Source organism: Galeopterus variegatus, unplaced genomic scaffold, assembly GCF_000696425.1.
Source record: "Galeopterus variegatus unplaced genomic scaffold, G_variegatus-3.0.2 Scaffold139, whole genome shotgun sequence".
Classification (NCBI taxonomy): Eukaryota; Metazoa; Chordata; class Mammalia; order Dermoptera; family Cynocephalidae; genus Galeopterus; species Galeopterus variegatus.
Window position 1 is genome coordinate 426,391 of NW_007726250.1, and position 12,514 is coordinate 438,904.

General features: G+C 42.6%; 1 protein-coding gene across 1 annotated transcript in view; it reads right to left on the reverse strand.

Annotated features, from left to right (window-relative positions):
- Window positions 1-12,481: 12,481 nt before the first annotated feature.
- Window positions 12,482-12,514, reverse strand: part of APOL6 (apolipoprotein L, 6) — a 4,890-nt gene continuing 4,857 nt past the window's right edge. Inside the window, exon 4 of the mRNA XM_008590214.1 lies at window positions 12,482-12,504. Coding sequence (XP_008588436.1) covers window positions 12,482-12,504 — 23 coding nt within the window. The remainder of the gene's footprint in view (window positions 12,505-12,514) is intronic.

A 12,514-nucleotide genomic window follows, 5' to 3' on the forward strand; every position in this document is an offset into this window, starting at 1 on the left:
TGGAGGAGAAAACGACTCTATGGTTGTTAGATTGGGGAGGAAGAGGCTAGGGGGAGATTGGATAATGGGCAGAAAGAATAAGTATGATTTGTGATAATGAATATGCTAATAAAAATAAAGAGTTTATCTGGAAACTTACAAAGGTTATATCTTAGGAAGGAAGAGAATAACAACAAAAATAAATGTCAGATAAAGAACACTCAACAGAAAAATGATGCCAAAAAGCTGATGGAAATTATGAACAAAGTAGGGATGGCTGGTTAGCTCTATGGTTGTTAGATTGGGGAGGAAGAGGCTAGGGGGAGATTGGATAATGGGCAGAAAGAATAAGTATGATTCGTGATAATGAATATGCTAATAAAAATAAAGAGTTTATCTGGAAACTTACAAAGGTTATATCTTTTAGCTTTTCAAAACCTTACATACACATACGTTTTATATGCTTATCATAAGAAATGCAGAGCCTTCAGATAAGCAAAGGAAGGGAACAAAGCCACTTCTGATTCCACCACCCGTCATAGTCACTGGACAGACTAATCTTTTGACTGCCATGTTGTTTAGCAAAAGAAAGGCTTTCGTCCATTTTCTCACATATTGCTCACAACAGCACTGTAAGGTGTGTGTTTGCAACACTCACACTTTGTAGCCAAGGAAAGCATTGTTCCTACTTACTTGAGTTGCCCTCTGCACGTGAAGCCTGTGGGCGCAGGCTGGCTGCCTGTGAGGTTGGTCCATTTTTTCTTCTACACCAGGTCCCCACAATGTCTCTCGAATGTTAGAATTTCAGGCAGATGAGCTGAGGTGGCTTTGAGCACTGCTGACCACTGCCCATTGGGCTGCCGAGGCGGCTGACAAAGAGCTCGGTAAATCAACAGCCACTTGGGGGAGTTGCATAAATATTTTGTTCTTCTCATCAGGAAAATACTTTTGTAATGACCAGCTCAGAGGAAGGAGTATATTTACCTTGGAACACAACCATGACCGTGGACAGCTCCACCCCTTGCCCCTTTTTAACTGGAGTGATATTTGTAAAGCACAACTGTGATCCCGACACTTTGTGATAGACCAGCACTGCTCAAATATTAACGTGGACAGAGTTCCCCAGAGATGCCAACCAAACTCCCAGGTGATGTCCATGCTGCCAGTCTCAGAGCAAACTTTGAGTAGCTGGGTGGATAATCCCAAGAGTTTAAAAATACCCTGATACCCTGGTGCCCAAGGGCCGAGGTTTAACCAGCTCAATAGATCAATTGACTGCACTTCTCAAATCTGATGGAAAACCTGAACTTGATCTTTTAGATCCCTAAGATTTGGGGCTACAATTCCCAGGAACATGAATCCTCTATAAGCAGAGTGGCATCTGCATTAGCTTGAAAAATTAAAGACTAATACATCTATGGCTTCTCCAGCCCAGTTAGACAGAATTGAGCCATTTTAACATCAAGAACTGCATTAATCACGGCAGTTAAATGGGGTTTGATTGCTAAAGAAGACACACAGAGCTCCCAATGATGGCGTTTACAAATCTACAGTTTACTACAGGAAAAGGGGTACTCTACAGCAACAACATTGAAACAAAGGTGTGCACCCCCAGCTGACGTCGTCTCACAGCAGGAGGTCTGGTGGGGCCAGGTGAGGGCTCTCCTTGTCCTCTCTTCTGCATGGCCATTGTGGAATGCACAACTCAGAACCAAGGAGCCCAAAATAGGGTCTTGGCTGGGGAATTTTATGTTTCCCTGGTTACACGGGCAAATTCTGGTTACATAACCAGCCTCTACAGCAGAGCCCTCTGTGGGTTTCACTGAAACCAAATCATCAATCTCACTGTTATCAATAAACAGTGCTGACAAGTAGATACAAACCACCCCAAAAATCCTCCTCAGACCCATGGTTATAGAGCGACAGTACTCATCAGTAGGTTTCCTGCCTTGACCAAGGTCATTGCCAAGCAGGAACTTCAGCACAATAGCTCAGTTTAATTTCAGGCCTGCTGGAATTCACCCTCATAGCACAGGAACTGAAAAAGGAAGAGGTCTGTTTCTTGCATTTTGTGGACAAAGGAAGGAAAGATAGCTGTGAGCCACTCATGCATTCCCACAGTCTCATGTCCCTTACCCCAAGTGGGGTGCTCTCACGTCCTGGGCATTCTCCCTCAGGATGGCACAATCTTGGGTCCATGAATTGGCTGTCGGGCCTCTATTTTGGGTGGCACAGCTTGTTTTTGCAGGTGAGGTTATTGAAGTTGGGTTGGGGGTCCAAGCATCATATACATAAACAGGATGTATTCCACAGAGCCCCTGTCCCCCAGTCCAGCTCTCTCGCTGACTCATCCCATACCTGACCCCACACTCACACTCCCCTTATATCCATCAGCCATGGCCTGCCACATCTGTGACGTTAGGAACAAGGGCATGGTGGACAACTTTCATACTCTGCCCAACATAATTTTCTTTCTGGCTCTGTGGCTCCACCCTTGGTGAGAATGTCGATCGAATGGCCTCCCCTGCTCTGCCACAGGGCAGGTGCATGACTCGTGCTGACCCATGCCTGACCAGGTTACTGTGGTTTACAAGCCATTTGGACTTCCCCATTTTGGACTTTCCCCACGTGAAAAAACTAGTGAGACACGTAGGCTCTCAGACATTAATTTGAGAACCTCTTCCATATTGGTTGCTGCAGGCAGAGGTGTTCGACCCGAATCAGACCCATCATCCCCAGGACTTCTGCAGGAGAAATGGATGCAATCCCTTTTCTCTGGGGTTGCTAGCTTAAAGGACAATGTAAATCTAGATCTCAGGGGGTCATCGTTTCCACTATGTATGTGGGTCTTGCCTGGGAATGAAGCCTGCCCAGAGAAATGCAGACCCGAGAGGGAGAGCGAGAAAGAGTCCTGCTAATATATGATGGAGCATCTAGAGCCAGTCACACCTGAAGCAGAGCCACCCCTGGACTTTTCACTTACATGAACCAGTACCATTTCTGAGCCAGTCAGCATTCCTAGCAGCTAATCACACCAATGAACCCAAACAGCTGAGTCAGGAAAGCAATGTATGAAGAATGTTAGGGAGCTCAGAGGCATTCTAGGGGAGAAGAAAAATGGGTCTGTATACAGTCTGTATCCAGAAACAACAGGCCCGGGAACAACACCCAACATCACACTGAAAAGTGTCTTAGGCACCATGGGTCCAGACACCACAGAGGGCAGAACCAATGTTACCAGAGCTGGACATACTCCTGGATCATCTGCTACTGTTGGTTCTGGAGATGGGATGTAGCCACTTCCACTGTCCCGAGAATAGATTCTGGACGGGCCTTGTGATCTGGAGTCTAGTGTGTATGCATGTGTTTGGCAGACTCTGCATCAGAGAGGCTGGGAACAAGCATCTGATTTCTGTAGTGAGGGGCACAGTATTATCCATGATGCAGTATTATCCATGAATGGGTTAGAAAAAAAAAGATAGAGTAGCTGAATGGATAAAACAAACAACAAAACAACAAGACCCAATTATATACTATCTACAAGAGACTCACCTTAGATTTAAGGACACACATACGCTGAAAGTGAAGTGTTGGGGAAAGATATTCCATGTAAATGGTAACCAAAAGAGCAGGGGTGGCTATGCTTATATCAGACAAAATAAACTTTGTCAAAAACTGCCACAAATGACAAAGAAGGACATTACATAATGTTAAGAGGGTCAATTCAACAGAAATACATAACACTCATAAATATACATGCACCCAGTATCAAAACAGCTAACTAGGGCCAGCCCGGTGGCGCACTCGGTTGAGTGCAGCGCTTGGGAGTGTGGCGGCGCTCCCGCCGAGGGTTCGGATCCCATATAGAGACCGGTCCGCTCATTGGCTGAGTGCAGTGCAGGCGTGACACCGAGGGTTGTGATCCCGTTACCGGTCACAAAAAAAGACAAAAAGGAAAAAAAAAAAAAAACAACTAACTAGACTTCAATACCATAATAGTAAGATACTTTACTACCCATCCCGCTATAATGTGTAAGTAATCCAGATAGAAAATCGACAAGGGAATAGCAGAACTGAACAACGCTATAGACCAAGTGGACCAAACAGACATATATATAGAACATTCCACTGCATAGCAGCAGAATACTCGTTCTTCTCAAGTGCACACAGGACATTTACCAAGATAGATTACACAGTAGGTCACAAAACAAGTCTTAATAAAGTTAAAAAGATTGAAATCATTTCAAGTATCTTTTCTGATCACAATGGAATTAAACTAGAAATCTATAATAGAAAGAAAATGGGAAAGTTTATAAATACATGGAAAGTAAATAACACACTCGAACAACTACTGGACCAAAGAAGAAATAAAAATGAAATTAGAATATATCTTGGGACAAGCAAAAATAAAAACATAACATACCAAAACTTCTGGGATGAAGCAAAAGCAGTACTAAGAGGGAAGTTTATAGCACTATATGTCTACATTAATAAAGAAGAAATATCTCAAATAAACAACCTAACTTTGCACCTCAAGGTGTAACTAGAAAAAGAAGAACAAATTGAACCCCAAATTAGCAGATGAAAGGAAATGATAAAGATTAAATCAGAAATAAAGGAAATAGAGAATAGGAAAACTATTTTTAAAATTGGCAAAACTAAGAGTTGTTCTTTTTTTTTTGAAAAGATAAAGGAAACTGGCAAGCCCTTAACTAGACTAAGAAAAAAGAGAGAAAATGCAAATAAATAAAATCAGAAAAAAAGAGACAGTACAACTGATCCCACAGAAATAAAAAGGATCATAAGAGACTATGAACAATTATATGTCAACAAATTGTATAAATTAGATGAAATAGAGAAATTCCTAGATACATACAATCTACCAAAACTGAATCAAGAAGAAATAGGAAGCCTGAACAAATCAATAACATATATGGAGACTGAAGGGGTAATCCAAAAACTCCCAACAAAGAAAAGCCCCAGGACCAGATGGCTTCACAGGTGAATTCTACAAACATTTAAAGAAGAATTAATACCATGCTTCTTAAACTCTTCCAAACAATAGAAGAAGAGGGAACACTTCTGAACTCATTCCATCAGCATCACCCTGATGAAATCAGACAAACATACCTCAAGGAAAGAAAACTACAGGTCAATATCCCTGGTGAACATCGTTGCAAAAATCCTAGACAAAATACTAACAAACTGAATACACTATGAATCATACACTAGAAATACAAAAGAATCATACACTATGACCAAGTAGAATTTATCCCTGCAATGCAAGGATGTTTCAGCACACACAAATCAATCAATGCGATACACCACATTAACAGAATAAAAGGTAAAAGGTCTCAAGAGATGCAGAAAAAGCATTTGAAAAAATTCAACATCTCTTCTTAATAAAAATTCCCAACAGACTGGATATCAAGGAAACTTACCTCAACACAATAAAGGCCATTTATAAGCCCACAGCTAACATCATACTCAAAGATGAAAAGCTGAACACTTTCCATTTAAGCAAGGATGCCCACTCACGTCTCCTGTTCAACATAGTACTTGAATTAGAGAAATTAGGCAAGAAAAAGTAATAGAAAGCATCCGAATCAAAAAGGAAGAAGGAAAATTATCTCTGTTTGCAGATGGCATAATCTCATATGTAGAAAACCCTAAAGATTCTACAAAAAACCAAAAATAAAACCAAAAAACCTGTTAGAACTAAGAAAGAAATTTAGTAAGTTCATAGGATACAAAATCAACATATGAAATAAGTTACGTTTCTATACATTAACAATGACCTATCTCAAAAAAGAAATTAAAAAACACTTTCATTTACAATAGCATAAAATAGAATAAAGCAGTTAAGAATAAACTTAACCAAGGATGTGAAAGACTTCTAAATTGAAAGCTACAAAATGTTGACAAAAGAAATTAAGAAAGACACAAATAAATGGCCAACATCCTGTGTTCACAGATTGGAAGAATATTGTTAAAATGTCCATACTTCCCAAAGTGACCTATAGATTCAATGCAATCCCTATCAAAATCCCAAATGCATTTTTTACAAAAATAGAAAAAACAAATCTAAAATTCATTTGGAACCAGAAAAGAAACTGAATATCTAAAGAAATTTTGAGCAAGAAGAACAAAACAGGAGGTATCATATGCCCTGAATTAAAAACATATTACAAAGCTACAGTAATCAAAACTGTATGGTACTGACATAAAAATAGGCATATAGGACAATGAAACAGAATAGAGAGCCCAGAAATAGACCCACACATATATGGTCAACTGGTCTTTGACAAGGGTGCCAAGAATATACAAATGGGGAAAGGATAGTCTCTTGAATAAATGGTGCTGAGAAAATTGGATATCCTCATGCAAAAGAATGAAATCAGACCCTTATCACACATGTAACACAAAAAAAAACCCTCAAAATGGACTAAAGACTTAAACATAGAGCCTGAAACAATACAACTTGTAGATGAAAACATAATGAAAACTTCTAGATGGACTGGTCAATGATTTCTTGGATGTGACATCAAAGTACCAGTAACAAAAACAAAAATAGACACATGGGGTTACATCAAACTAAAAAGCTTCTGTACAGCAAAAGAAACAATTAACAAACTGAAAACTCAACCTAAGGAACAGGAGAAAATATTTGCAGATCATATATCTGATAATGGATTAATATACAAAATATATAAGAGATCCAATAACTCAAAGCAAAAGAACAAATAACCTGATTTTTTAAATGGGCAAAGGACCTGAATAGACATTTTTCCAAAGATGACATAGAAATGACCAATAGGTATATGAAAAGTTGTTCAACATCACTAATAATTTGGGAAATGCAAATCAAAATCACAATGAGACATCACCTCACACCTGTCAGGATGGCTATTATAAAAAAAAAAAAAGAGACAAAGAGAGCTGGTGAGGATGTGGAAGAATTGGAACCCTTCTATGTTGCTGGTGAAAAATGCAAATTGGTGCAGCCACTTGCACCAATTGGTGCATTGTGGAAATCAATACAGAGTCCACAAAAAATTAAAAATATTATTACCATTTGATCCAGCAATCCTCCTTCAGCATATATATCCAAAGAAACTGAAATCTTCATCTCAGAAAGTATCTGCTCTCCCATGTTCATTGCAGAATTATTCACAGTAGCCAAGATATGAAACAACCTAAATGTCCACCGATGGGAGAATGGATAAAAAAATGTGGTGTATACATACAATGAAATAATATTCAGCTTTAAAAAGAAGAAAATATTGGGCCGGCCCATGGCTCACTCAGAAGAGTGTGGTGCTGATAACACCAAGGCCATGGGTTCGGATCCCATATAGGGATGGCCAGTTTGCTCACTGGGAGAGCGTGGTGCTGACAACACCAAGTCAAGGGTTAAGATCTTCTTACTGGGCCGAGCCCGTGGCGCACTCGGGAGAGTGCGGCGCTGGGAGGGCAGCAGCGCTCCCACTGCGGGTTCGGATCCTATATAGGGATGACTGGTGCGCTCACAGCACTCACTGGCTGAGCGCGGTGCGGCCGGTCGCAAAAAGGACAAAAAAAAAATGTATTTGGGCCGGCCCGGTGGCGCACTCGGTAGAGTGCGGCGCTTGGGAGTGCGGCGGCGCTCCCGCCGAGGGTTCGGATCCCATATGGAGACCGGTCAGCTCACTGGTTGAGCGCGGTGCGGGCGCAACACCGAGGGTTGCGATCCCGTTGCCGGTCACGAAAAAAGACAAAAAAAAAAAAAGATCCTCTTACCGGTCATCTTTTTTAAAAATTAAAAAAAAGAGGAAAATATTGCCATTTGCAATAACATGTATGAACATGGAAGACATTATGCTAAGTGAGATAAGCCAGGCACAGAAAGAAAAAATACCACATGATCTCACTTATACATGGGATCTAAAATAGTCGAACACATAGATGCAGAGAGTAGGATGTGGTTCCAGGGGCAGGGAGTGGGGAGAAATGGGGCAGGTGTTAGGAAAAGGGTATAAACTTTCAGTTATGCAAAATAAATATCTGGAGATCTACTGTACAATATAAGGCCTATGATTAATAATACCATATTGTACCCTTAAAAATTTGCTGAGAAGGAAGATCTTATATTAAGCATTCTTACAACAAAAGGAAAAAAAGAAAAAAGAAACAAAGGGGATGGAAGAAAACTTTTGGAGGTGGTGGGTAAGTTTATAGTGTTGATGGTGTGATGATGGTTTGGCAGTTTCACGGGTGTATACTTATTTCCAAGCACAGCAAGGTGGGTGCTCTAAATACCTGCAGCATTTTGTATGCCAATCACACCTCAGTAAAGTGGATAAAAAATCAATATGCTCAAATACCTTCTGCACCCCCAGTACTTACAGGGCATTCTGCCATGAGATGTGAAGAGATGTGAGACGCATCCTTGCTTTCGATATACTTATAAATAATTTAGAAAATAAAATATAAAAGAAAAATTAACAACAGAAAGAATACACTCCCATCCTCCCCCTCTCCCACCTGACACACACCTTTTTCTTTTTTTTTGAGAGGCCGAGAAAAGGCTCAAATTGCTTCCAGATAGACTTCCCTCCAGAGAGCTATTTCTTTGAATGTACCGTTGAGAATTGACGAGCACACAATGGCCTTGTCGTTTTCTTTCTGTTGTGAGTTAGATTTTAGGCCCAAATGAGTGTAATGTACAGCTGAGAACAGCTTGCATTTCATCACAAAATCAAGGGCCACCTGAAGCTCATGATTGGTGATAGTGACCTGGGGATGCCTGATTGACACATGAAGGTCCTTCAGCCCCTAGAGGACCCCCCCCAGCCAGTCAGGTGCTGGTGGATCTGCACAATTGGGGGTTCTCAAACCTGATCAGGGACCCTCCTTCCTCCCCAGCCAGCCCGGGATTCAGCTTGGTGCTTGCGATCCCTAATTTGCTTTTTGTACGGGAAGGAAGGTCATGAGCAGGACCGCTGACCACGTTTGCTGCTGTCACGGACCTCAGCATGGGTGGGACAGATTCACCAGCCACTGTAGAAGGCTCAATGCTTTTGGAAAAGCCTCGTGCTGTGTGGGTTGTGGTTTCAAGGGGTACGTAGCAGCTCCTTGCCCCCGGGGGGCTGTGAACGTGGTGTACCTGCCTCCCCTTTCTGAAGCCTAGATTGCATCTCACAACTGACGGTGGACTCCTGGCTTCACTGGCCACAGAGGCAGGGCCTGCACCGCCTCAGAGAGGCCATGAAGAGCCCACTCAACCCAGAAGGGGGGAGGACAGGGGTGGGGGCTGGGTTGCCTGGGGTGGCATGGATTGTTAAAGGGTTTCTCTTGGCAAGGAGTGCAAATATTTAGCTGGTGAGAGGATATAAAGAGGTGAACGCATTTGTTCACAAGAATTCTAGGTGGTGCGGGAGGGCACGCTTCAGAAAAGTAGGACATGGCAGGGAAAGCAGTGTGGGGGGAAGTCACCGTGCAGAGAGGGCAGAATTGCTGCTTGGGTTGTGAGTCAGGAATCACTGTAAGGGGCTGGAGATGGGGGAAGAGGACGCGCGTGTTTGAGAGCTTCTGCCCTGCATGGGGGAGAGCTTGAGAATGAGAGAAGTAGGTAAAGAAGGAATCAGTTGGTTGGAGCGTGGTGCTGATAACGCCAAGGTCCAGGGTTCCATCCCTGTACTGGCCAGCTACCAAAAAAAAAAAAAAAAAAAAAAAAAAAAAAGAGAGAGAGAGAGAGAGAAAGAAGGAAAGAAAAAGGGAGAATGAACCTCTCCTGCCCCCAAGAGCTTTAGTAAGGATTTGAATTTCTTTCTAGGGTATTTTTCTCCCAGACTGCTGTTTCTGGGAATGGGGCACTGTAAGTCCCGGCCCAAATGGAGCCCTGGGTTTTATGCAGGTTACTCCTTTTCTGCAGCTGAGGAAACCAAAATTCAGAAATGGGACGCAGCAAATAAGCGCATTCTCTTATTATTTTTTCCCCCCAGCCATTCTACAAAAACAAAACCCCAAACTCAGTGACTATTTTGTGCCAGGTTTTATTATTGATGTTTATTCAGAACTTTAAGGATGCTCATACACTCAAGTATTTTCAAACACTAAAAAAAAAAATGTAGTTTTTTGTATGTTCATAGTTATGCTTATGAAAAACTTCTAAGAACAAGGAAAAGAGAACAACAAAAGCAGGCAATGGATGGTGTGGGTGCAGGACTACAACTGGTTATAACCTCCAGATCACAAAGCAAAGACCAGAGGGCCCTGTCCCAGCACGCTGATTGCGGCTCTCTTTCCCCGGCACTTTTTAAATCTTTTCCAAAGTTTTATGATATATGTTTCTATTATAAGGTGGGGAGAAAAGTCCTCCTTTCCCTGTAGAGGGTCGTTCTGCTTTCTCCTAGCTATCCCAATTTGAGGACTCTGTTTTAAGGAAAGAATTCTAATAATCATGCAAAAAGCATTTGGCACACAGATGTTCATTTATCACTATACGTCATAAAAAATTTGAAAATGTTCATGAAAGGGGCAAATAGCGTACCATTCATTGCTTTCCGTTTTCTATCTCCTTTCTCCTCTCATGCCACACAGCTCCCATAGCAACCGCAGCAGGCAAAAATGTGTGACCTGGTCCTGACCAATCAGAGTGGATCCTGGGCTTTTGCTGCCCTCCACCCCCCACCCCTTCCCGCTCTGCAGCTCCAAGGTGGGAGCCTACCTGGGGGTGCTGTGTGGCGAATGCCTTTTTGCAAGATGGAAAGACAGATGCTGATGACATTTTTACCCTCTGGATCCAGACATACCTGAAACCCACTGTTCCCCTAAGCTTGTTAAGTATGTGTGCCAACAAATTCTTTTTCTTGTGTAAGCCAGTTTGAGTTGGTTTTGGACACTTAAAACAGAAAGAGTGATGATTAAACTTTGTCTAATTAAAAGACTGTACATATGGTCAAGAGAATATTTTGCAACATAAAAAAACAATGCTTATGAAAAGGAAGAAAAGCATCAAATGGAAAATACTGCTAAGTGAAAACAGCAAGATGGAAAGTTACAGATCTGTAGGCAGATGATGAAATTGGGAATTAAAGAGAGAGAAAACTCAGTGCATTGCAGAAACATATATATTTTATAATGCAGCCTTGCGGGAGGGTCCCCAGCAGGCAGTCTCTTAATGACAACTATGTAAAGCCAGCACTACAGCACCCAAAGAGGAGCAGAGAAAGAAAATTCTATGCCAAACGCCAACAGTCATCACTCCTGGTTGGTGTGTTATTTCTTCCTCCTATTTTTTTACTTTCCTGAATTTAAAAAGAAATTGTACTTAATGCATATGCATTACTTTCAAAATAGCAGCTCAAACATAGAAAAGAAAAGAAAACAGTTTCAGATGGGCGAACCAGGCTACCAGAACTCCTACAGGTTCCGAGGTCCTGAAGGAGCTCCAAGGACTTGCGTTGAGGGGGACACAAGAGGGATTCCTGGGCCTCTCTCCTTCCTGCTGGAATCTGGTTGAGCAGGTTCCTGTGACATCCTTTTGTGTGCAAACCCAGGATCTGAGCCAGCCATTACTGCCAGGGTTGGGGAGGCAGAGAGGCAAAAAGAAGGTGAGTTGATAGGGAAGAGAGAACACAAAGTCCCTTCCGTTGCTACAGAAGCTGGCATAAAAAATACTCATCTAGCAACAATGCATGACTGTGCATGCGGCAAGTGAATGGGGCACTGGAGCAGCAGACGGGATGAGGTAGAGTGAAGGAACGAGGGTGGTGATGGGGACGGGAGCAGGTTGACCTTGAAACTCACCAGCGAGGGCTGAATGCCCTCTTAGTGACTCGTCCCTCCCAAGTTCAGCAGACCCACTTGGACCTCCCAGTTAGGGGGTCTCCAGGCATCTGCTCTGCTGGTTTCGCTTGGCCTCACCCTGGTCCCTTTGTATTCTGCCCCGAGTCCCCTGGGCTCAGCTTGCCTTCATCCTCTCCTGTCACTTAGGATCCTGCTTTCTCATGTCTGGCTGGTGGCTGAGGCTGAGTCTCTGTGGCCACCTCCAAAGATGAGCTCATAGGCCTATTTTCTTGCAAGAGTTTCTGTTAAAAAAAAAAAAAAGAAAAAAGAAATCCAACCAAACAAACAAAACACCAAAAATACTAATGACGGGGAAGCTCTGATGTCTCAGGGCAGCACTGTGAAGTAGATGAAAGCCCAGCTCAGGAGTCAGGCTTCTCGGGCTTGTCATCCCGAGTCTACCACTCCATTGCTTGGAGAACTGGGTGCTCCGGTCTGAAGGTTTGCGTCCCTCACCCCCACCACTCCTATGTTGAAACCTAATGCCCAGTGTAATAGTGTTGGGGCTCAGAAAATGATACCCCCAAATATGGCACTTTGGCATGCTGAGTGCTTTGAACAAAGGAGATTGAAAGGCCTCAGAAATAAGCCTCACAACCAAGGTCTCTCTCTGACCTTCTGCCCACTCCCCTTCCCTTCCAAAGTACAGAGAGGTGCTTTTTCTGAAGTTCCCTTATCCGATGAAGGGAAGTTCCTCTAGAAGGAA